Source organism: Hippocampus zosterae, chromosome 1 (genome assembly GCF_025434085.1).
Source record: "Hippocampus zosterae strain Florida chromosome 1, ASM2543408v3, whole genome shotgun sequence".
NCBI classification, from domain to species: domain Eukaryota; kingdom Metazoa; phylum Chordata; class Actinopteri; order Syngnathiformes; family Syngnathidae; genus Hippocampus; species Hippocampus zosterae.
This window is the reverse complement of record NC_067451.1, coordinates 26,594,725-26,621,898: the sequence shown is the minus strand read 5'-3', so window position 1 is coordinate 26,621,898 and position 27,174 is coordinate 26,594,725. Positions and strand designations below refer to the sequence as shown.

Sequence of the window (27,174 nt, the reverse complement as noted above, 5' to 3'; positions counted from 1 at the left end):
GGAGTTTAGTCTCTTGGCTGACCGGATGTAGGCAAGGTTCTTGTGATCAGTGTACACCGTGAATGGCTCTTCAGTGCCTTCGAGCCAATGTCGCCATTCTTGCAATGCCACAACGACGGCTAGCAGTTCACGGTTCCCCACGTCGTAGTTGGCTTCTGCTGGGCTGAGGCGACGAGAGAAAAAGGTGCAGGGGTGAAGTCTTTGGTTGACTGGGGATCGCTGCGATAAGACGGCCCCCACGCCGGACTCCGACGCGGCCACCTCTACGACAAACGGATAGGAGGGGTTAGGATGCTGCAATACAGGAGGGTTCGTGAAGGCTTTCTTTAATTCAGCGAACGCGTGGTCAGCATCAGTGTCCCACCTAAAGGGGATCTTGTCAGAGGTTAACCGGGTCAAAGGCAGGACTCTCTGGCTGTAGTTGCGAATGAAGCGGCGGTAAAGCAAAACCCAGGAAACGTTGCAACTGCTTTCTATTGGTGGGCGTGGGCCAGTCTACTACGGCCTTAACTTTGTCTTCGTCAGCTCTCAGCTGACCCTTCTCGATAATAAAACCCAGAAATGAGATGGACTCGACGTGAAACTCGCACTTTTCTGCTTTTACGAATAACCGGTTTTCTAGTGGACGCTGCAAAACCAGCCTGACATGGTGTTGATCCGCAAGAGTCCGGGAAAAAATTAAGATCATCCAAATACACCGTTGGCCGCAGTTCGATGATTGACTTGCTGGTCGTATCATCGGATTTGCAGCCGCATGTTTTGGAAAGAGAGGTATGGAGCTGTCAACTGATCACCACCTGGTGGTGAGTTGGCTGTTATTGTGGGGGATTGGCAGACCGCGGTGGTGGTCCCTCTTTTTGAGAAAGGATACCAGTAGGTGTGTTCCAACTGCAGAGGGATCAGACTCCTCAGCCTCCCTGATAAGGTCTATTCAAGCGCACTGCAGAGGAGTGTGTGTCAGGAAATCAAGTCGCAGGTTCAGGAAGAACAATGTGGACCAGCTTTACACCCTTGGCATGGTCTTCGAGGATGCATGCGAGTTAGCCCAACCTGTCTACATGTATTATGTGGACTTTGCGTTCGACCATGTCCCTCAGGGAGTTTTGTAAGGGGTGCTTTGGCAGTATGGGGTACCACACCCCCTTATATGGCCTGTTTGGTCCCAATACCACCAATGTCAGAGTTTGGTTCGCATTCGGCAGTAAATCGGATCCTTTTCCAATGAAGGTTGAATTCAGCCAAGGCTACCCTTTTTCACAGATTCTGTTCATAACGTTTTTGGACAGAATTTCTAGGTGCAGCCGAGGCGTCGAGGGAGTCCAGTGTGGTGCATCTCTGCTGTTTGCAGATGATGTGGTATTGATGGCTACGACACGCAGGAATCCCCCACTCTCAGTGTGTGAAGTAGTTGGGATTAAAATCAGCGCCAAATCAGAGACCATGGTCCTGAGTCGCAACAAGGTTCAGTGCGCTCTCCGAGTCAGGGGTGAGCTCTCGCCCCAAGTAGAGTTTACGTATCTTGGGGTCTTGTTCACGAATGACGGTGCAGTGTCTGTCGTGGTGAAGGAAGAGCTGAGTCGGCAAAGCTCTGGATATACCAGCTTCGACCATAGCTTCCCTCTGGTCACAACCCACAGCTCGTGACCGTAGGGACCCCCCATGAAGTGCTGGAAGAGGTGCTTGGTGGGAGGGAAGTCTCGGCTCCCCTGCGAAAGCTGCCGCCTTTGCAACCAGGCCCTGAATAAACCATAGGGAATTCTTTGCATCAGAACACCAATCCAGTAAACAATTATTTTGTTGTTGGGGTAAGATAACGGATCTCATATATGCAAAAAAATATATATACCGTATTTTCACGACTATAAGGCACCATAAAAAGTCTTACATTTTCTCCAAAATGGACAGGACGCCTTATGGTGCGGAGCGTCTTTTGTATGCACTGAGTTCCAAAATCTGACTGACAGCCGACACGCTGTTTATATAGAGAAAAGGAGGAAGTGACTGTGGCCAGGCATGCGGGAAAGAAGTCGGCCAATCAGGGAAGGGTGGGCGTGTATATATACATATATGGAGAGGGAGAGAGAGAGAGAGAGAGAGAGGACAGGCATGCTGGGGAGCAGCCCGCCAATGGGTGAAGGGTGGGCGTGTAAGTGGACGCTAAAGGGAAGCCTCAAGCAGGTACCAAAACCTGTATAGAGTGTGGCAATGTGCATTGTTGCAAAACAACTCCGGTTTTGGTTTCTAAGAACCCCTGAAAATAAATTCGACATAGACACGCCTACGAAGCTCAGTTCAAACTTAAAGCCACCGGTTATGCTTTTGGCATGCGTGCCCATCTCACAGCAGCGGTGAAAAACCAAGTCAAGCAAATGAACTCTGATCTTGCCGTTATTCCCGGAGGCTTGACTAAAGAACTCCAACCGCTGGACATCGGCATCAACCGGGCGTTCAAAGTAAAGTTGCGAACGGCATGGGAACTATGGATGATCGATGGCAAACACAACTTTACAAAGAATGAGAGGCAGCGCTGGGCGAGTTACGCCACAATACGCAACAACGAGAGGGAACGCGGCGTTTTTGATGGATTACGGTACTTGCACAATTGTTCAATTCTTTCTACACACACACGCGCTGCCACCATGTTTCGCTCTGTTCTTTACTTTCAAATGTGGGAAAGCTTCACACGAGAGAAATGTTGACTTTGCTGTTGCTGCTCCTTCTTTCCGCTCGGCAATGCTTAGCAACTCACATTTGAGCATGTGATGCATTCAATGACAACTGGGATGTGCAGTCCTCTGCTTCTGATACAGAGGATGAGGACTTTGATGGATTTCTGGGTGATGATTGATCGAAAAACGTGAGAAGAATGTACTATGGCTAAATAAAATACACCCGAACTCAGTTCTACTTTCGTTGCCTTTTTAAAAACGTGTTTTTAGCTTGTATCTGTATGTCTTTGCATGCTACCGTATTCTTCAAGCTAACGTGTTAGCGTGCGCGCATGCATGCCATATGTTTAAGCTGGCGTATGTTTTACCACTGTAAAACTGCACCCATTAAGACAGTGCGGTTTGTCTATGTGTAAAATACAGAAATGTCACCCATTAATGAGACTGCGCCCAACCGTACGGTGCGTCGAATAGTCGTGAAAATACGGTATATTAAATGCATACAGTATATTTTGCATATACCAAATGCACGTGTTTTGTCTATATTTAAAACAGATTTTTTGTGGTACATCTGATTTAGAAGTGTGTGGTCCTATGTAGACCCCCAGTACTGCAAATTAAAAACTATGGGCCTCTCCAGGATTTAAGTTGCCCATCCATGCCATAGTGCATAGGTGTCAAACTCAGGTCCCGGAGGGCCGCTGTCCGGCATGTTTTCCAAGTCTCCTTGTTGCAAAACACATGATTCAAATGATCAGATCATCAGCAAGCTCTGCGGAAGCCTTGGACAGCAGCACTCCAGGACCTGAGTTTGACACCTATGCCATAGTGGATGATTGCCGGTAAGTGTGTGTGTGTGGGGGGGGTGTTGTTTAAAATAATAGTAACAGGATGAAGGAAACAATATGCGGTGAGGGAGAAGTTTATGTGGGGAGCGTTTTCACAATTTTTTTTCATTTATTCTATTTGAATAAATACCAAATCAAATTCAATCCCACCCGCAGGCATTTTCGTTATTTTTTTTCCACACTGAAGAAAAGGAGGATGGATGGTCTCACTTCTGCTGCTCATTATAAACATTCCCTCCTCTTTTCTTTGCAGTGTCACCTCCATGCTAAATATACTGCGTCTTGTGTGGCTGCGGCCTCCTGGTTCACCGTGTTTAGATGCAAACGACAGCTGTCAGAAATGTTTGTTTCACTTGAGGGCTCATAACAGTGTATATCCCAGACACAGCTGGAGGAGTGTGATTAGCAGGGCATCGTTCAATTAGCTCTGTTTACAAGCGGCCGAGCATGTGTACGCAGAGTTTCTTGTCAATCCCTTGCGACTCTGCTTGTCCATTTCATTTTACACAAGGAAGAAAGACTTGGTCCTCACCCAAAAGAAGCTATTGAAACAAATACTTTTGACACCGTACTAGTATTAGCAGTCAACAATGTTATTTATTAGGGATAAACCCCAAAATATGACACACTGCTCTTATTTTTAGAGTACTTATTATCTTCCCTCAAGAGAAAATAAATGATAATAAAAGTAATATCATTGTCAGTCCCGTTCCTAACACAGAGGATGTCCCGCAAAAGATTTTTTTTTTTGCGATGGGTTTATTTTGCAAAGCGTTTGCTTATTTTCCAGATCCCGGATTCATGGTGACCTGAAATTTAGGAAAAATCAACCACAATATGCTGGCGTCACGTTATCGTCCTGTGGATGGGGAGATAAAGTGAAGTGTGGCTGTCGCGATATCACATTTTGTGCCTGTGAATAGTCATACTTTGATGTCACTGGAACGTTCATGGAAAGAAGCGTTTTAACTGAAGACAGATGGGACAATTTGAAAGTTGAGACTTCAGTTCAAGGCGAAGATAAATTCACATGGGGGGGGGGGTGAGAAAATATTGCCTACTGAAAAAATATTAGCCATCCCACTCCTTCACCATTCTCAAATTTAGAAGTTCAACAAAGAAGAAAATGTGCTGTGCTCAAGAGACTTTAATCCATGCAAATACTCCAACAATACTGGACTTTTGTTCTGTAAGATAACGAAAACAATAGACAGAAAAGCAACAATGATGTCAGAACGCTGCCGCAAATTGGTGAAGCGTTCAAACTGACTACAGAGGGAATTACAGGTTACCAAGGGCATGAAATGAAGTGCATCGCATAGTGTGCAGTCTTATGTCATGCGGCTCCAGAGGCACGCTGTGTTAGTGCTGTGTTTACTGTTTTTCATTTGATTGCTTTCTGCACTGAAAACAATTTTGGATTGATATTGACGTGGAACAAAAAAAAAAAAAAACATGGCGAGATTTTCACTCAAAAATGTGTTTTACAAGTCGAGTTTTTGAGTAAATTTTATTAGCAGTGTACTGAAAGCAGGCTACTCATGGGTTGAGGAACAAACCCACAATCTGCAGATTGGCAGGCACATTCGAGTAAAATCGCCACCACAGGAACGGAACTGGTCGTAAACCGACGGCACAATTTAGTTCAATAGAGCACATTTACATGGGCGCAATCTCAATTTTTTTTATTTTTTTTCAAAGTATTAGTTGGGAGAGACACTCTTTGAATGTTCTGACTTCCTCTTTCAATGTGTTTTATCATGCAGAATAATGCTGCCTGAAGGGAGTTGTGCCATAGTTAAGGGCAATTTGGGGCACAGATTGTCGTTACACGAGCTCTCTTTAGATAGCAAACTACACTAATGGCGCTCCATCACGGGGTAATGTTCCAGACCACCAGCAAATCCAAACACTCCTTCGGAATGAGTGTGTGTGTGTTTTCATTTTCAGTCAATATGTTCACATTTTCCCCACAAACTAACAAACTTATCATCTCAAAATATACATCTACAGTATAATAATGCCCAAAGATTCATTTATGAGATCACGACCCTACAGCCCTCACTTTTCTTTTGGCTTTAAAGCCGCATTGCAGTGGATAACATTTAATCCTTTTCAATAATTATCCGAGATGGACGAAGGCTTCAAGATGTGATTACACATAACTGACAGAATTCCTAACGATGAATAAATACTCGACCGCTGTGCCTATCTCTAGCTGTGATGATAATCAATTCTTTTTTTTTCTGGTATTTTAATACAGTTGCAGTGAATTGGAATTTTTCTCATTTTATTGCGTTTGACTCTGCAGTCTGCTGTCGTCTTCATTTTTACGCCGGTGTTTTTCTTCCACTGTGACACCTCGTTCCGTCGCCAAGCCCCCCCGTCTCGAGTGTTTCATAAAACCGTCACACAAGTCAGCAGTGCTCCGCGCTCAGCACATCTCAGTTGGAGCATGATGCAAGGAATCGGTCCAGACACTTTCTTTTTATCTACTTTTTTAAAAATCTGCATTCTTTGACATGGCTCCAATTTCTGCACCTGTTTATTTTCTCACAACACCAGCGCTCACTCATCCAAACGGTCGACACATTTTCTTTCATCTCACCACAGAGCGTGCGTTGTTCTCCGCCGCCTTCCGCAGGCTGTTGTTGTAGCACGCCCTCAGAGCGCTCTTGTCCACTTCACCAACGCCGCCTTGCGCTATCGGCCCTACTGTGTGGATCACATCTACACAAGTGGGATGACCACATTATGAAAAATCAAAAAACAAATAACGTAGGAATGAATACAGTGTCTATTCTCAAAAACAGTTGGGTCATAAATTATGGGTCAAAAAGAGATCGACCAATACTTTGGGGAATTGAGCCCAAGCTTTCTGGGTTGTTTTGAATACGACACCACATTAAAAAAATTGAGTTTTTAATTTTTTTCAAAATGATCCAGAAAGTTAGGTCAGACTGAGCCAATCAGTGATTTATTTTTAGGGTGTCATATATTCTGTATCAAAACTAACTGAAATTGGGTGAAAAAAGGACAAACCCAACTTCTTGGGTGATTTATTTAACCCCAAACGTTGGGTCAAAAGAACAACACAGAGAACAACTCATTGTTTTGGGGCAACGAGTGATTGACACAACTTGATTTTTTTTTACCCAAAAGGTTGTGTCTCATGAATAACCCGAAAGTGTGGGTATTTGTACAAAACATATACGTATACTTTTTTCAATGATGCAATTCATTTATTGCAAATGATTACCGCATAACAAGAATGAGTAGTTCGCAAGCTTATCTAAAGAAACAAGAAAATTATTTCAAATTTGGTTCAAAAGCAAAAACTGCTTTGAATAGTCTGTGAATAATCATTCTAAAGGTATTCTTCATTGTTGGTTGAAAGCAAATTCAGCATCTCAAGGTCTTTGCACACAGTGCATTCTAAAGTTCAAAAATAAGAAATGAAATCAAAATATGGACATCATGAGATCTTATTCATGTGGTATACAAGGAGAGAAGACTGGCAGTTTTTGTATCTTTTCATGTATTGTGTCATTTTCAAGGTTTGGTTTTCAGCGGGAATACTCAGAAAGACATATCAACGACCCACAAACATTTTTTCAATCAGTCAAAAGTCCATTTATTGCGGTCGGTCAGGTAATGCTCAGAACATGATGTCGTTTTCATTCAAAAAAATACCAACTAAAATAAAATGCCATTTCTGTCTTGAGATAAAGGAAAAGAAATAATGGTCAAAACAAAGCACCACCTCTGTCTTGGATTCAAAATGAATACGTCAGGGTGGTGATAAGAAAACATTTTCTAAAAACAAAAAGGGGGAAGTTTGAAGTGAGAAGAGGGGAAGAAAGTGAACCTCGTCCACTCCTCATTTGTTAACGTGTGTCATCTATTTTGTTTTTTATTTCAGTAGTGCAGGTACAACAACAGGGATAATTGAATTCATATCACTATGAATACGTACTATGACCTTCCAGACCTGTGCTTCGAAAAGTTTCCCTGAACCGGACCTCTTAAATTTCAGTTGACTACGGGTTATAAAAAAGTACAACATATTTCAGAAAAACAAGACCCACGAGAAGGCCATCGTTGCAGTAGTGTTTTTGCACAGCATAGTGAATGTGCTGTTTGAATGATCAGCAGAACTGACGTGTGATCCATCTGGTATGCGTTACACAGGTAGAAGGCTAATGTGTACATTTCTATCCGCCTTATAACATCCTGGCAGCAAACCCAGGAAGTGTGTATTTAACTTTCACAAGCAGCGTGGCAAGGTTCATTTCTATCCAAAACGCAAAAAATATCAGCCGGTGCCTTTGAGTCGTCAAGTCAATTAGCCGGCAAGCTACGCGAAAACCAAATTAGCAGTTCCAAACAACCGGTCCGAACAGCTGCTGACCTTCAGCGTTGTATGCGGATGCTGCATCAACGCGTGGCCATGTTCGCGTCTCTGTGCCTTGCTGTTGAACACGGTTCATAGCCAATAGCACAGCAATGTTGGAGAAAATTCATGTAATATATTCTGTCCAATTTACATATACTATTTTTTCTTGATGCGTGCCCAAAAAAAGGTAACAAAATTCCAAGCATGCCGGGTGTGCTTTGCTACTTGAAAATGCCTTCAATCCATTTCGGAGGGCTGATGCACTCTCTTTAGATAACCCTCATTCATTAAAAAAAAAAAAAAGAAAGAAAGAAAGAAAAAAGAATCGGCCTAACCCAATGATTTCCAATTCCTCACGACTTTATTAATCCAAGTAAATTAAATCAGGGTTAGTCTATGAAATTATGACATTATATTATTATATTATATTATTCCCAAATTATTATTAGAAAATATCAAACACAAGTTTGAAAAATTCAATCATGCACTATAAAGGATGAAATAAATGAAATGAACGATCTGATCTTTTTGACAGTAAGGAAACGTTTTTCTTTTTTCTTTGACAAATCAATTTATCGCAGGCTTTATTTCAACGGTTTCATGGGACAAAGTGATTAAATAAAGTGCATAAGAAGGGCATTGAAGTGAAAATATGGGAGAGCAAGACAGGACGGAAACAGGCCATGCAAGCACGACGCATAACAGATAAATCAGCAGTCAGTATAAAGTCGCCTTTGGATGATGACGCGGCAACAAAATTTTATTTGATTTGCCTTCAAACTTTACATTGCTTGCAATTATATTTGAGAAACCTTACCCAAGTGTTTAAATGTGACAAATGTGCACAATTTTTTCAAAGCACCTTAGAGGGCAATTCGTCGACAGTTGCCGGGTCAAAAGTCAAAATCAAGATCAAAGTCAGAATCGCTTCATCGTCAGCGTACAACGTAGAGTACCTGCAAAAGGGTCCAACAAACCCTTTTTCAGTTCCCCATGTTCGCAGATGATGAGGAAAAATATCTACAATGGAATAGGAGGGAGGGAAAAAACAACCCCAGACTAAGCTCCTGTCAGTGTGGATTTAGAGAAAAAACAAAAAACTCAGCAAACGGGCACACATTAATCACGACATGCAGACTAGCCCATTTGGAAGAGGGATGGGGAGCATCGAGGGTACATTGCAGATGCGGTAACCTAAATTGGGCCAAAATAGCTAACACAAAATGTACTGAGCCAATGCTGTTTTTTTTATACCCAACACACTGTGTTGAGGATTTTACCAGGCACACTGGATAAAGATTTTCATCAAGGGGTAGAAACTACCAACGCTGATGAGTTAAAGCTCATAAGAAATTGGTTACCAGGCTATCAGTGTAGCTGTGGATAGATATACAGTCATACTAACTTGATCACCAACAATTTCGAAGAGGAAGCACTTTCACGGAAAGTCACTCGCATGATTCTGTTTGGCACAGTTTTACATCGGATGACTTGACGCAACTCCCCTCATTTTCTGTTGGTGGGCTGTGTGCCCTGAGTCATTTTGAATTGACTCCAACTTCAGCAACCAACAACCGTCAAAAACGGCAACCAGCTTCAGCTCTTCCACGCGCCCAAATCCAATTTTCAACCCAATCCACTGTGTCAAAATAAATTAGCCCAACCTTGGGTCAAAGTAGCCCAATCCGCTGGAAATCGGCACCGACCCAGTGAGTGGGTAAGGAAAAAAAAAACCCAACTTTTTTTTTCCATAGATATCAATTTAATAGCCCAACATGTACATGTTCCAATGTAACACCTTCCGCTCCTCGGCTACTGGCAAAATTTGTGTGGAATGAGGAAGCAAATGTGGCTAAGATGAATACATCTGAGGAAAACGCAAGAGATTTCCAAAGATTTGGTTTTCAAGCCAGATAATTAATCTCCTCTGTTGTTGCGCAGCAGACAAAATGAAGACCGAGCTATCCTCCCCCTTCCTCATGGGTCAGATTTATCTCTGTTTAATTAAGATGGACATTTACACAGCACACTTGCCCTCGCACACAGTTAACAAGCTGCGCACTCCGCTCCGCTGACATTGTTTAATCCAACACCCCCGAGAACCAACCCGGCCTGCCAGCAAACACTCTGAAGACCCTTAACATGCTGATCTCATGATTTTATCTAATCAGAAGACATTTACGCAAAAAAATAAAGCTCGTATTCCCATGTAGCTGCTATTCTCACCGCCCTTCTTCCCCAAATTAATGGTCTTTTGTTTGCAGTTTGCATATTAAATACGTCCCGACCGCAAGACTGTTCGACTACACTAATTCCCCCCCCCCCCCCCCCCCAACAAAGCAATCAAAGTAAGTGGATGCTAATAACACTGGATTTTAGTTAAGTTCAACAAATTCCAATTGTGTCGCCACCTCAGGAAAGACAAATTGAGGTTCAGATCAAAACAACAAGAACTTTATCTATCCCTGCGGGGCAACTACGAGAGCAGAGACACAAGTTTACAATGTATGAACGACCAAGAAATAAACCTAAATAAATAAAAAAATAAGCGCATAAAATGTGGAGTACTTGAGGTTTTTAGTGCCAAACAAGACGTTAAGTTCAGTCTTAGAATGGAAGTGAAAAGACATTTGCATTCGTTTTCATAACACTGGTCAACAGCACATTTTAATCAGCGATGGCCTCATGTGTCCCAAAACATGTTTTTTTGGTTTTGTTTTTTTAACACTAACGTCAAACGTTGCTTTACCTTTGTTTCCTAGCACATCGCGGCTTTTAATTGTTTTATTAAGTTAGACCTACAAAAGTTTGCACAATACCGATTTTACCATGCGTCGTAGTACATAGCTACGACATTTCAGGAAAAAAAAGAACCTAACCCTTAATTCATAAATAATATCTCATATCTCACGATATTACATAATTGTATTATTATTACTATTATTTTTATGAAAACCTGTTGTTCTAGAGAAAGAAACAAGGGCAGACTGAGAATCAAAGGGGCGGGGGGTAGTCGAGAAATAATCGTTTGCTTGTAAAAATGGGTACAATAACATATTGCTTTATGAGTAATAATAATAAATAACAATATTTCATAATAACAATGGACCGAAAACATTTTCTTCAGGTAAGGACATTAAACATTTTGTCGGAAGAAAAATCATATTTAATGTATTCGTTTTGTATTATTAGCATTCTTCTTTTTGTTTTGAGGACAAAATTAATGAAGAAAAAATTCTCCACATAAAATTAAAAATGATTTGTGGTGATTTGTTTTTCACAGAGTAGCCTGCAACTGTACCCTGTATGCAATTTCAAGGAGATGTGCCGAAGTCTCGAACTGCAAAGAAAGTGAAGGGCCCACTTCAACGTCAGCACGCTGCCATTTTAAAACAATTGATTCAAAAAACAAAAAAAATGCCCATGTTAAGACTGGCATAGAGTGCACTGTCAGTCTAGTACTAACTTTAAACAGCAAAGTTACACACTACGATAAGAATAAATCCCGATGATTAAAAAAAAAAAATTGACGTACATGACTGCAAATTTATTGCAAAGGTGTTGCAGTCTTTTCACAAAGGTGATTTGCCTTCTGGCTCCCTGGCAGCAGACTCTTCACATGCTCCCATGCCACCTTAGCGCATGAACCAGCCATCTCCTGTGTTCTCATGTTTGATGCTTCGCTGACCCCACTAAGACGAGAGGCCCGCGCCAGAGAGCCTCACTTACAGGAGTGCCGGCAAACGGCGAATGAAAGAAAGTTAAGAGGGCCCTTCATCAAACCGCCGCGTGTTGAAGAAAAGCTGCGGTCCCCGACAAATCCCTTAATGAGACTACAAGCGGCCGCACACTGAGAATTGTGAGTTTTTCATTCAAAGACATCGCAGAGTTGCATGTGGATATTACATGCTAATATTCTTAGAAGGTGTGACTTTTCCAATTTTTATTCCGGCTTTGTCAGAGACGTAAGCGAGAGAAACATTTTGCGATGACTCGATTGGCATCTTGCTGAAGCTACATGTGTTGAAAAAAGTTCCTCATTTAATTATGCACCTCCTATTTTCGGATGCACGATAGGACGCTCAATTAATGATGAAGGCTCTTCATTTGAAATCGGCCTCCACTCCGAGCACGGCAAACTTTTCAATATTTTGCCAGAATTAACATTTTATGTGCTCTGCAGAGCAACGAGTCTTCCTCTTGTTTTTGATGAGACCTTTTGATCGGTTCAGAGTATAAATAATCATTTCATGCAAACCCTTCGGTGAATCCATGTACCAGAACTACACAGGTAGAGCAGGGTACTGCAAAATTTTTGGGTCCAGGAAGAAAAATGCCCAAGACCCTCTCTATTCAACATAACTACCATGTGCTCCTGTAGGAATTCTTATTATTATTTATGACCACAATTCCACCTAACGTGTTGAACAGGACAAAGGCCTAATCCAAATGCTGATTTGGATTTAGATGTAGTATTCATCCAGTGTCGCGAGTTGATGTGCACACTCACAAATATGAGTTTAGCAAAGGCCGTTGGCTGACTTCACCCCTTTTCACACTGCACTTGCTCAGTGTGAAATGGTTGCACGGTAGGGCTGAAAGCCGCATCAGTCTTCCTCTTCTCTCTTGCACTCTTTGGCTAAACACTGTGCTATTAGAGGCATCGGGCTCTTGCTTTTCTCAGTTTTGCACATTCGTCACGGTGAAAAGGGTCTCACCGAACCGCGGCAACAAGTTAGTTTTGCAGCTGTCTGTCTAACTGTCAGTCTTTAAAAGCAAAGTGAAGCGACTTTACTCAACAGCAGTCATTTGGAATTGGTTTGCGTTTGCAACACCCAACAACGAGCAAAAAGACTGAAGAATTTCAACAGTTGACAGCTGCTCTGTTCGCGACACGCGAAGGGAAAATTCCCGCTGAGAAACAGACCACGTGAGCGGAATCCTTTTCACGGTTTTACCGACAACAAGAAAGGAGCTCAGACAGGCTTATTCTCCAGCACAAAATGTGTTTTTTGCCAGAATCTTTTCATTGGTCTTTTCAACGTTAAAACAGCCATGCATATTGTACACATAAATACATAACTTATATGTACACATACACTTCAAACATACACAAATACTGTACGTATCCATGCACATACCCACATACATCAATTAAAAACGTGGCAAATAAATAACTTTATTAAAACCAAGCAACCTAACCGGAAATTACCTGGAGTGCTGTAAACTGAATGCAGGCTTTTACTTCCACCTCTAAGGTTCATTTAGTTTGATAGCAGCTCCTTTCATTCATGTTTTGTTCAGTAACAGTTTTTTGTCCCATACAGTATAAATCCCAAGGGGATTTTTTTTCTCATCAATTTATTGATGTTAAATTGACACATTTGAAATGTGTGAGGTGCCGCCCCCCCTCACTCAACTCAACTGTATTTATAGAGCACTTCACTTCAAACTGCCATCGCTGCATACAAAGTCCTGTACATAGAGCAATTTAACATATACAATAAACAGTAAAGCAAATCAGTCACAAAGACGGTAGAAAGCACCGAACAGTAAAACCAAGAACAAATCTAAGTCATGCTGAGTCGAATGCCAAAGAATACAAGTGAGTTTTGAGGAGGGATTTGAAGATGGGCAGCGAGGAGGCTTGCCGAATGTTCAGTGGGAGGTCATTCCAGAGAGAGGGACCAGCAACGGAAAAGGCTCCATCCCCTCTGAGCCTCAGTTTAGTTCTTGGTACTTCTAACAAAGACTGGTCCACAGACCTGAGGCGCCGGGCAGGTGTGTAGGGGCGGATGAGCTCAGAGAGGTAAAGTGGCGCGAGATTATTTAGAGATTTGAAAAGAAAGAGGATGATCTTGAAAATAACTCTAAAAGGAATGGGGAGCCAATGAAGGGATGCCAGAGTAGGAGTTATATGCTCCCTCTTACGAGTACCAGTCAAGAGGCGAGCAGCGGCATTCTGGACCAGCTGAAGGCGCTTAAGGGAGGACTGGCTGACTCCAAAGTAAATGGCATTGCAGTAATCGAGCCGGGATGTGACAAAAGCGTGAATTACTGTCTCAAAGTGTTCGTGAGAGAGGAGAGGTTTTTCTTTGGCCAGCTGTCTAAGGTGAAAGAAGCTGGATTTCACAACGGCCCCAATTTGCCGGTCAAGTTTGAAATCACTGTCCAGTTTAAGGTCCAAGTTTGATCAGAGTGTCCCTTGCCTATTACCCAAAGAGAGCTGGCATGGGCTCCAGGACGCCCGCGACCCTTGTGAGGATAAAGCGGAATAGAAAGTGGATGTATGGATGGATGGATGGATACATACAGGACTGTGTTTAACTGGTCACTTTGTCCATGTTTTAATGCCATTTCCATTTGCTTTGTCTTTTATGTGTTTATCTTTTTCTTTTCATTTTTCTCCTTGACACGACATCATTTATTGCCAATTATTTATACTAGTGTGGGTGAGAACCACTGTTAATAATTCATCTTCCGAACCGCTTGATCCTCACTAGGGTCGCGGGGGTGCTGGAGCCTATCCCAGCTGTCTCCGGGCAGTAGGCGGGGGACACCCTGAATCGGTTGCCAGCCAATCACAGGGCACACAGAGACGAACAACTCACACCTAGGGACAATTTAGAGTGTTCAATCAGCCTGCCACGCATGTTTTTGGAATGTGGGAGGAAACCGGAGCACCCGGAGAAAACCCACGCAGGCCCGGGGAGAACATGCAAACTCCACACAGGAAGGCCGGAGCTGGAACCGAACCCGGTACTTCTGCACTGTGAAGCCGACATGCTAACCACTGGACTACCGGGCCGCCCCCCACTGTTAATAATGCATCAAAAATAAGAATCTATTTATGAAAGATGTAGCACGTCGGCTTCACAGTGCAGAGGTATCGGGTTCTATTCCAGCTCCGGCCTCCCTGTGTGGAGTTTGCATGTTCTCCCCGGGCTGGCGTGGGTTTTCTCCGGGTGCTCCGGTTTCCTCCCACATTCCAAAAACATGCGTGGCAGGCTGATTGAAGACACTAAATTGTCCCTAGGTGTGAGTGCGAATGGTTGTTCGTTTCTGTGTGCCCTGCGATTGGCTGGCAACCGATTCAGGGTGTCCCCCGCCTACTGCCCGAAGACAGCTGGGATAGGCTCCAGCACCCCCCACGACCCTAGTGAGGATCAAGCGGCTCGGAAGATGAATGAATGAATGAATGAATGAATGAATGAATGAAAACAACTATACTGCCCACAGTGACCATAGGAAGGAAGTGTACAGTATTTGGTTATGTTAACCTAAATGGATGCCCACACGCCTGGCAAAAAGTCAGTAGAACCATGTGGATTCAGTCAGCTAATCAATGAGGAATTTCGATAAGGCTGATCATGGAAAAAAAAAAGGTTCATTGATATACCGTATGATCATAGATCCAACATTCAATATATCGCGGTATGAAAGTAATTATTGCCTCATTCAATACCCTAAAACGCGCCAAGCTATCACCTTAGTCCTTTATTGAATCCCTTTTTTTTGTATTTGGTGTGTTAGACAGCCATTTCTGAAGAACTTTCATTTGAGCTGAAATGTCAACGTATTCCATCAAAATCGTCTTCGCGCCTGCTGCTCAGAAATACAGTATTTTCCGCACTAAAAGGCGCACCGGATTATGAGACGCAACTTCAATGAATGGCTATTTTGTATTTTTTTTTCATACATTGGACATTATAAGGCACAATCTACAATGCCTGCACTAGGTGGTGCTACGCTACTTCCATTCAACTCGAGAGGCGTCCGTTCAATTCGAGGCGTCCGTTCAATTCGAGAGGCGTTCATGACCGCCTCAGAAAAACGTATATTAACTATGACTGTACTTAAATGAAACTACGAAAATTGAAAATAATGCATCAAAACAGAAAATCAAGCGATGGAATCACAAAATAAATTCTATATCCTCCCCTACAGAATTTGTTTTGTGATTTCCCCGCTTGGTTTTCTTCGTAGTTTCATTGAAGTAATCATTAATTTACATTTTGCGGAGGCGGCATGAATGCCTCTCGAGTGGAACGGAAGAAGAGAAGCCACGAAGACAGACAAAGACGTACAGGACCTGTACTTGTTGAGACTGTGAAAACCATTGTCATGTTCTGTTTTCAACAGCAGGTGGCTTAATAAAGTCTGCGTTAAAAAAAAAGAAGAAATCCACAGCTCTCGTTTTTTCAACAAATACAGGTGCGTCTTTGTCCGTTTCCGTGCCTTCTCTTCTTTCGTTCAACTCGAGAGGCTTTCATGATCGCCTCCGAAAAACGCATTGGCATTTCCTTGATCATAGCGCCACAACTACTACGATCAGTTGTCAGTAGTAGTTGTTTATTCCTTTGTTGTGTATTCACAAATGATGAAATCACAATATAAATTCTGTAGGGGGAGGAGGGATATAGAATTTATTTTGTGATATCCTCACTTGCGTTTCAGTTTTGATGTATAATCAATTTTTGTAGTTTCATTGAAGTAAACGTTAGTTCCCGTTTTTTGGAGGCGGCCTTGAACGCCTCTCGACTCGAACAAAGACGCACCTGCATTTGTTGAGACTGTTTTTGTCACGTTGTGTGGTGTACCCCAAAAAGCAGGCAGGAGAGAGGAGCATGGTGTATTTGAAGAAGTGTATTGATAAAACACAGAAAACTAAATCCTAAGCAAACAAAGTAGCAAACAAAAATCATGACTGAAGATAAAACATAACAGCAACTAAAACACGACTGAAACAAACCTGATTGCAGCAAACAAACAGCAAACAAACAAACATGACAGTAGCAAGAGCAAACAGTGATCCGACACAGAGTGTTCGGGCTGGGAGTCCTTTTAAGGCCCTAATTACCTATGACCAACAGGTGTGCAGCTGCCGGGGGAGTCCTACAGTGCCACCTGTTGGTCCATAAACCGAATCATGACAGTTTAAAAAAAACAACACCATAGCTCTTCTTTTTTCGGGTTCACAATTAAAATGTATTTAATAAAGCAGCAACACAGTTCACTGAACCAACAACAAGTTATAACATTGTAAGCATCTCTCCAGCAAGGAGTCATCTTGGGGTTGACATATTACTGTAATGACCATACACAGGACGCACCGGATTTTAAGGCGCTCGGTGAGCTTTTCAGAAAATGGAAGACTTTTTGGTGCGCCCTTTAGTGCGGAAAATACGGTACGTTTAATTCATGTCGTTCACGGCTGCATCCAAGCTTTCAACAGAAAATACTCACTTGATGATGTCTCTTTTTATTTGTGTCCTCAAAGGTTATTGTCTTTCTCCGAAGAGTGATACTAATCCGAAACCATTAAGATGGCTTATAGAGAATCACTGAACTATGGGAATTCACAGAGCCATAAATTGCAATTTACGTCAACCACGATGTGTGTAGCCGAAAGACTCAGTCATCAAATTAGAGCAAAAAGAACCATATTAAGTGTACAGTTTGTATGCGCTGCGATGCGACATTCGCCAAAACAATTATTTGTACCTAAGAAACAGGGTGATTTGGAATTGAAAGTTATTGTAAGATTTCGCGGTTTTTCCACGACAAATTGTGTTCCTTTGAATATGATCAATTTGCTCACACAAGAAAGAATCAGCATTCAGTCTTGAATACTAAATTACAGTCTATCAGTTCACCGTCCTGGAAAATTAGGATGAGAAATTGACTGTCTAAATGAAAATACATAGAAATACTCCAAGGACTGATCTTATTAATGTTGGATGGCTGAATGAAAATGAATTAAATTACATTTTCACTGTGTGAATATCCATTCATCCATCTTCCAATTTGCTTTATCCTCATGAGATTCGTGAAGTGTGCTGGAGCCTATCCCAGCCTTCATCAGGTAGTCAGCAGGGGACACCCTGAACCGGTTCGAGCCAATCGTAGGGTACGCATAGAACAATAACCATCCGCATCCACACCTCGGGACAATTTAGAGTACTCCATTAAACTGCCAAGCATGTTCTTGGAATCTGGGACGAAACCGGAGTGCCCGGAGAAAACCCACGCAGGCCCGGGGAGAATATGCAAAGTCCACACGGGGAGGCCGCAGCTGGAGTCGAACCCTGCAACTCTGCACTGTGATGAGGACGTGCTAACCAGTCGATCACCGTGCTGCCCTACCGTGTGAATATGAAATACAAATTAAATCCATGAAAATGTCAGGCCATGAGGGACATCTAATTGGACTACAATACAAGAGGCATGGGGGGGGGGGGGGGGGGGGGCGGGGACGCCTTAATACATGATGAAGAGCAGTTTGGACAGATATTCATTGAACACTCCGTGGTAGCTAACTTGAAACTGTAATTTTAAATCAACAGTAAATATACTCTTAATTCAGTCTTTTGCTAAACAATTGTTGTTTTGCGAGCACCCCGTGCTCGTATGAATCAACGCGAGCAGATTAATCGCATTCATTTGATCTCCGACCGCCATGTACAGTGTTCGTTTGGTTTATGATGAAAACCACTGGTGTAAAAGTGAGAGCATCCCGACTGGATGAATCATTATTGTGATTCATTAGGTGCAGTTTATTTGTAATTGGAATCTAGGATGACTTGTCAAGTAGCAGGCGTCGGTTTAACACAAACCAATTTGACTGCTTAGTCAGAGACATCCATCCATCCATCCATCTTCTACCGCTTATCCGGGGCCGGGTCGCGGGGGCAACAGCTTTAGCAGGGAAGCCCAGACTTCCCTCTCCCTAGCTACTTCTTCCAGCTCTCCCCGGGGGATCCCGAGGCGTTCCCAGGCCAGCTGGGTGACATAGTCTCTCCAGCGTGTCCTGGGTCTTCCTCTGGGTCTCCTCCCGGTGGGACATGCCCGGAACACTTCACCAGGGAGGCGTTCAGGAGGCATCCGAATCAGATGCCCAAGCCACCTCATCTGGCTCCTCTCGATGTGGAGGAGAAGCGGCTCGACTCGGAGCCCCTCCCGGATGACCGAGCTTCTCACCTTATCTCTAAGGGAGAGCCCGGACACCCTGCGGAGAAAACTCATTTCGGCCGCATGTATCCGGGATCTCGTTCTTTCGGTCACGACCCATAGCTCGTGACCATAGATGAGGGTTGGAACGTAGATCGACCGGTAAATTGAGAGCTTCGCCTTTTGGCTCAGCTCCTTCTTCACCACGACAGACCGATACAACGTCCGCATCACAGCAGACGCTGCACCGATCCGCCTGTCAATATCTCGCTCCCTCCTGCCCTCACTCGTGAACAAGACCCCAAGATACTTAAACTCCTCCACTTGGGGCAAGATCTCCCCCCCGACCTGGAGGGGGCACTCCACCCTTTTCCGACTGAGGACCATGGTTTCAGATTTGGAGGTGCTGATGTTCATCCCAACCGCTTCACACTCGGCTGCGAAACGCTCCAGTGAGAGTTGGAGAGCCCTGTTTGAAGGAGCCAACAGCACCACATCATCTGCAAAAAGCAGGGATACAATACTGAGGCCACCAAAACGGACCCCCTCAACGCTTCGGCTGCGCCTAGAGATTCTGTCCATGAAGGTTATGAACAGAATCGGTGACAAAGGGCAGCCTTGGCGGAGTCCTACCCTCACTGGAAACGATTCCGACTTACTGCCGGCAATGCGGACCAAACTCTGACATCGGTGGTATAGTGACCGAACAGCCCGTATCAGGGGGTTCGGTACTCCACGAAGCACCCCCCACAGAACTCCCCGAGGGACACGGTCAAACGCCTTCTCCAAGTCCACAAAACACATGTAGACTGGTTGGGCGAATTCCCACATACCCTCGAGAACCCTGCTAAGGGTGTAGAGCTGGTCCACTGTTCCACGGCCGGGACGAAAACCACACTGCTCCTCCTCAATCTGAGGCTCGACTTCCTGACGGACCCTCCTCTCCAGCACCCCTGAATAGACCTTACCAGGGAGGCTGAGGAGTGTGATCCCTCTGTAGTTGGAACACACCCTCCGGTCCCCCTTTTTAAAAAGAGGGACTACCACCCCGGTCTGCCAATCCAGAGGCACTCTCCCCGGTTGACCACGCGATGTTGCAGAGGCGTGTCAACCAGGACAGCCCCACAACATCCAGAACCTTGAGGAACTCTGGGCGGATCTCATCCACCCCTGGGGCCTTGCCACCGAGGAGCTTTTTAACCACATCTGTGACTTCAACCACAGAGATAGGAGAGCCCACCTCAGAGTCCCCTGGCTCTGCTTCCTCCAAGGAAGGCATGTTGGTGGAGTTGAGGAGGTCTTCGAAGTACTCTGCCCACCGGTTCACAACGTCCCGAGTCGAAGTCAGCAGCGCCCCATCCCCACTGTACACAGTGTTCGTGGTGCACTGCTTCCCCCTCCTGAGACGTCGGATGGTGGACCAGAATTTCCTCGAAGCCGTCCGGAAGTCGGCTTCCATGGCCTCACCGAACTCTTCCCATGCTCGGGTTTTTGCCTCGGCGACCACCGAAGCTGCGTTCCGCTTGGCCAGTCGGTACCCGTCAGCTGCCTCTGGGGTCCCACAGGCCATAAAGGCTCGATAGGACTCCTTCTTCAGCTTGACGGCATCCCTTACTGCTAGTGTCCACCAGCGAGTACGAGGGTTGCCGCCACGACAGGCACCAACCACCTTACGGCCACAACTCAGATTGGCCGCCTCAACAATAGAGGCACGGAACATGGTCCACTCGGACTCAATGTCCCCCGTCTCCCCCGGAACATGGGAAAAGCTCTGTCGGAGGTGGGAGTTGAAACTCCTTCTGACAGGGGATTCCGCCAGACGCTCCCAACAAACCCTCACAATACGTTTGGGTCTGCCAGGACGGACCGGCATCTTCCCCCACCATCGGAGCCTACTCACCACCAGGTGGTGATCAGTTGACAGCTGCGCCCCTCTCTTCACCCGAGTGTCCAGAACATGCGGCCGCAAATCCGATGACACGACCACAAGGTCGATCATCGAACTATGGCCTAGGGTGTCCTGGTGCCAAGTGCACACGTGGACACCCTTATGTTTGAACAAGGTGTTCGTTATGGACAGTCCGTGACGAGCACAGAAGTCCAATAACAAAACACCACTCGAGTTCTGATCGGGGGGGCCGTTCCTCCCAATCACGCCCCTCCAGGTCTCACTGTCATTGCCCACGTGAGCATTGAAGTCCCCCAGTAGAACAAGGGATTCCCCAGCAGGAGTACTCTCCAGCACACCCTCCAAGGACTCCAAAAATGGTGGGTATGCTGAGCTGCTGTTTGGTGCATATGCACAAACAACAGTCAGGACCCGTCCCCCCACCCGCAGGCGGAGGGATGCAACCCTCTCGTCCACCGGTGTTAACCCCAAAGTACAGGCACTGAGCCGGGGGGCAATAAGTATGCCCACACCTGCTCTGCGCCTCTCACCGTGAGCAACTCCAGAGTGAAAGAGAGTCCAACCCCTCTCGAGAGGACTGGTACCAGAACCTAGGCTGTGTGTGGAGGCAAGTCCGACTATATCCAGTTAGAACTTCTCTGCCTCACACACCAGTTCGGGCTCCTTCCCTGCCAGAGAGGTGACATTCCATTTCCCAAGAGCTAGCTTCTGCAGCCGAGGATCGGACCGCCAGGGTCCCCGCCTTTGGCTGCCGCCCAGCTCGCATTGCACCCGACCCCTTTGACCCCTCCCACGGGTGGTGAGACCATGAGAAGGGGGACCCACGTTGCCTCTTCGGGCTGAGCCCGGCCGGGCCCCATGGGTGTAGGCCCGGCCACCAGGCGCTCGCCAACGAGCCCCACCTCCAGGCCTGGCTCCAGAGGGGGGCCCCGGTGACCCGCGTCCGGGCAAGGGAAACTGGACACCATCGATTTTATTTGTCATTAAGGGGCTTTGTGAGCCGTGCTTTGTCTGGTCCCTCACCTAGGACCTGTTTGCCATGGGTGACCCTGCCAGGGGCATAAAGCCCCAGACAACTTAGCTCCTAGGATCATTGGGACACACAAACCCCTGCACCACGGTAAGGCGACGGCTCACGATGTCAGAGACATCGTGCAGGAAATAACAATAGAGGAAAATGGACTCTCCAAAGACGTAAGCGGTGCATATAGCTCACAGGGCATTTATTTTATGCCTCGTAAATGTGAGTTGACTGCTGCAGTCCGGTCCAGCGGCAGGTTTGTGAGCATTGGGCTACATCACGGGTCAGTCCGTAGACATCACCGATCTGCAATGGGTAAATATTTGCGATCATGAGCCCGTAACATCACACATACTAATGTCAAGGAAAAGTAGGATCATACCTGTTAATGACGTAACACCTTTCGATCCTATTGATGTTTAACGGCTTGGCAACTTTTGAAATCAATTTTGAAATAATTTGACTGGAAGATGCAACCACCCTTGTTTATTCGAGGCACATTTGCTGCGGCCAACAGCCGATGATTGTGGTTGTCAAGGGGGAATCACCTTTAAAAAATAAAATAAAATAACATGTAAAAAATTCTGTCCGCAATCTCCCACCTGTCCACCTGGACCAGTCAAGTACCAATGCCAATATTTTTGATCACTAAAAAGTGGGCGGCTTCAAACAAAAGGTGCTTTGTCCTGATTTGCTTCGTACATCCTGATGTAAATACCAGTAATTAAAAGCTGTTGTGTCATGTTCATTTTTTTTTTTACTCTGAAAGCCAAATGTTTTCAGTGTACAACAACAAGGATTTGACCTTGCCATTCCAATACTTTACAAGACAAGTTGACTGTACTTTTTTTGACTGTACTTTTTTTTAAATGAAAACAAGTTTGAAAATCACTCAAGCAAAAGTGAAGTATTACTCAGTTTGGTTTGCAATGTTATTAAAAGTAAATTGCAATTTTGGTTGAAATGTTTTTCAAAAAACTTGAAGTGGGTGCACATGATTTGCTTCAGTGGACCACATAAAACAACATGGTACTCTGGATCTGGGCCCCGGGATAGACTTTAACATGAGTGAGCTAAATTGTTGCTGTGTGTGTGTGTGTCTTTCAACAGTGGGCTGCTCACCTCATCTTGTCATTCATCCACATGTCATCTGCTAAATGTCAGCGCTGCATGATTTTCAACTGTCACATACAAGCACGTACACATGAGCGGTGTGCGCGCTTAACATGAATCATAAAGTATAATTGCCGCGTAAACGTTTCCACGCCGCTGAACCCATCATCGTCATCTTTATTTCCTCCGTGTCGTCTAATTCTCCGCACTCATCCTTCCACCCGCCTTCTCTTCGTCTTTCGGTGTCACTCGCTGCGTCCTATTGTCATGGCCTTCCCTCCTCGGCAGTTAGCTCATCCCGTCACTCCATCTCTCTGCTTGCCCCCATTACCCTCTTTCCCATTCTCTCGCTTGCTCAACCTTTCCTCATCCCTGCATTATCCTCCCCAGCCCGACATCCTTCCCTCTTTCTTGCCTTGCCTTGCCTTGCATGACTCACACACACACACACGCACGCACGCACGCACGCACGCACGCACGCACGCACACACACACACACACACACACACACACACACACACACACACACACACACACACACACACACACACACACACACACACACTATATCCCTTTTTCCCGCGCAGCTCTTTTCCTCTCTCTCCGTCACCTACGCTCGACACAGCTGTCAGGAGTGGGCCTTATTTACCGCCTCTCTTTGCTCCTGTTTACATTATCGATCGGCAGGGTTGCTTTAGTTCTGCCATATATCAACAGCCCCCCACCTCCTCCCCCCGCCGGCTACCCCACCACGCTGCCATCATCCAACCCTTCCCTGCCACCCACTCCCATCTCCGGTGGGGGTAAATTGGGAGACAGGACAGTGGAACGCAAGTGGAGCATATTTTGCATGTTTAAATGGGAGAGTGAGTTGTGGGGTGTGTTATGGTGTGTGTGTGTGTGTGTGTGTGTGTGTGTGTGTGTGTGTGTGTGTGTGTGTGTGTGTGTGTGTGTAGGACTTTGTGTTTGCTCAGTATGAAGGGCATGATGGCCATGCTGATTTGAACATTACACCAGTCAAGGTCTTATCTATGGATCATTGTGCTGTGACTTGCTGCACATGTCACATGCTGCCCGATGACTGGCAGGCACATTTAGAAAAGTGTGCTCATGGCATTAATCGATGTGCAACACTGTTGAAGGGACACATTCAGGGGAATCTCTGGGGTTGGATGTAATCTGTTCTAGGAAGGTGGTTGACCTTCAATTTTGGGGATTTGGAAGGTGTTTTGGTCATATGAAATAATAGAGAGAAATACACTGCCCCCACGTCACCGTCAAACCTTTACTTTTCAAGTTACCAGTGTAGGTATAATGGTTTGGGATTTTTCCTGACAGTTGATTTCATTTTATTTTGACTGACAGGATGGGCCATGAGTCTCCTTACCAACAAAATCAAAACATAGATAGATAACTGCTTGTATTTCAAGAATGCTCTTCAGCATTTGTATACCTGGAATCCATTTGCCCAGAAGTAATGTTCTTGGACCATACGTTCTTAAGTAATTTTTGTAAACTACTTTTTATTTCTTTACTTTGCTTTTGAATGTCTGAAGTCCATTTTTTGCATTTGAATGTCTTAAATTATTTCGCCTTTTAGTCTTGTCTTTTGCCTTTACATGCTGCATTTTAACTCTGCCAAGCACAGTGAGCTACCTTGTGTATGACTGTATGCACTATATAAAGTTGCCGTGTCTTGCGTCGGAAATTTGACACAGGTACAAACAAGCCATCGCCTGAATGAGATTTTTAAAAAAGACAAACACACTCAAAAAATGTTGTTTTTTTTATAAAAACACTCACAATTGGCGTGAAGCAGCCTTCAAACTAAACTAAGAGTGTGGCAAACGGCCAAACCAACTGACTGCAGCTCCTGAAATCAATCACGAGGCGACGCCCCTTATCAACATATCAACAAAGGTATGTTTTTGAGCCTTTTGAACATAAAAAGCTATTTTCTTGTTTTTATTTTTTCAATGTAGTCGGTGGCAAATAAATGTAATGTTTTTTTTTAGGTGGACAGATTTGTATGTCTTCACAGGCATTTCTTCCCTGAAAATGTTGGTTAAATGCCAAACTGTATGGCCTTATTTATTCGAGTGTGGGAGGAGTGAATCAAGCTCTCAGAAGGCCGGAGTGATTTTCGGGTGCTTACAAAGGGAGACAGAGAACTTCTGAGTGAATTTGATTGTTGTCTAATTAAATGCAAAGTTCCCCCCGACGACTTGATTCTTGCACTTTTCACTCTCTCTGTCTTTGTTTTCTTATAGACTCCTGTGAGGTGAAAATTGTCTTGCGCTAATGAAGAAACATACATTGCAGTGGTGTTAGTTCCTCTACTTACAGCGTATTGATAAGTGAACACATTTGGTGTGTGCATTATCTGACATTTTTCATTGATGACAGCAGCTGCTTTTTTTTATGAGTTTGAAAGAAAAAAATTATTGCCATCACCGTGCCAAAAAATAATTCAAGCAAACAGGATGAGCCAAAAACACAAAGAGCATTGCGTTACACTGACAATCACGCAAAGAAGAAAACACAAACTCTCAGGAAAATAAGCAAACAAAGGTTCTGGAGGCAAATTAGATTATAGGATTGTGATAAACATTAGTGTTTATCAGCAAGGTGCTGTTTTTTTTCTAACTACATGTTTCTCAGTCAGGTGTGACAACAACTTTTTACGATCATAACAGAGGGACACAACTTACCAAGTGTGTCCTACTAGTGACAACAGGAAACAGCACATCCCCTGCTTATCCTTATGAGGAGTTGGAGCTTATTCCAGCTGGCTTTGAGTGAGAGTGGTACACCATGGACTGGTCGCCAGTCAAACGACTGACAAACGACACGAGACGTGATCGACTGTCACAGACACGAGACAAACTGTTCACACCAATAGGTAATTTTTGCGTCTCCAATGAACAAAAAGAAAACATGATTTGGAATAAGCTTGAGCCAAGATTTATGTGAGACAGGCTAGCTAACGACGTTCTAGGTCCAAAAAGGACTGGGTTATTTGTGACCATCATATTGGGTTGAGGATTTGACCCAGGTCATTGGAAGGAGTTAAAGAAACGAACTGCCCCTCTGCTCATAGAGCTCGCTGGTTTGATGAAAATTGCTTCAATTATCTAATAAGTAATATTCCGCCTCGTTTGTTATGATTGAAAAAGTAATGATTGACACTGTGCATTACTGAAAAAAGTGACACAGTCACTGGAATGACGAGAGACTATGCGTGATATAAAGAGTGGGGGAGAGAGAGGGAGAGAGAGAAAGAGTGAGCGTGTGTGTGTGTGTGTGTGTGTGTGTGTGTGTGTGTGTGTGTGTGTGTGCGCGTGCTGAAGCCAATCCCTTCTCCTAGGTGGGCGTCACACTGGCATGAGATTTAAGAGAGCTTGACGAGGTGCCATCCGGTGACACCCATCCTTTGTCTGCCATCGAGGCTGCGTTTTTGTCAACCTCATTTTGGCTGCGTCCACCCTCCACCTCCTTCCCTGTGGCCTCTACGCATTCTTACCTGGGTTGCCACGCATAGCCTCTTCTACTATTCACACCCAACAGCCATCTATGCTTTTTTCACTGCCCCACCCCCCTTCAATCTCCACCCATCGCTGCCTATTGTCATCACATAGCTCCATCTGGCCCTCGCCTTTCTTCATCTGCCTTTAAATCAGGAGGCAGGAAAAAGGCGAGCTGGCCTTTTGTGCGCGCCTCCTCAGTTTATGCTTAACAGAGCGTAGAAGGCTCTTAAATTCAGAAAAAAGGGAGGAATGCTCCAGTCTTGTTTGGGCCCTTCAGCTCCATCTATCTCTTTTTACCTTTGTCCGAAAATTAGAATGAGGGAGGGGAACAGATGTAAAAGAGACAAGTGGAAATGTACACAATATTCTTTACCTCCCTCAATCTTTAGCCAAGCAACAAGAAAACAATAAAGATGTTAATTTACATGAAAACCGTGTTTTGCAGCCTGGTTTCTTGAAAAAGACGCTCTCCCGAAACCAGTCTACTGTAAAATCGGATTACTCGATTGTGTGTGTTAGTTCTGTGTTCCTGAAAGCTGAAGTTGGAAATGTCTGACCTTCAACTCAAAACTGTGTTGGAACGCCTCTTAAACTCGTAATTCACATTTTTGAAAAACCTGAACAATACGGGGATTCGTCAAAGTAAAACCTCAAGAGACTATATTTACACTTAATGCACGATATGTCTGTAGCGCATTATATCCTTATTTAGTGCTGACCTTACAACAAATATGTACACCT

At 44.6% G+C, this 27,174-nt stretch overlaps 1 protein-coding gene across 1 annotated transcript in view; it reads right to left on the bottom strand.

Moving 5' to 3' along the window:
* The window catches only part of macrod1 (mono-ADP ribosylhydrolase 1), a 177,281-nt gene that overhangs the window by 6,631 nt on the left and 143,476 nt on the right, over positions 1-27,174 (bottom strand). The window contains exon 6 of the mRNA XM_052075345.1: positions 6,126-6,247. Coding sequence (XP_051931305.1) covers positions 6,126-6,247 — 122 coding nt within the window. The remainder of the gene's footprint in view (positions 1-6,125; positions 6,248-27,174) is intronic.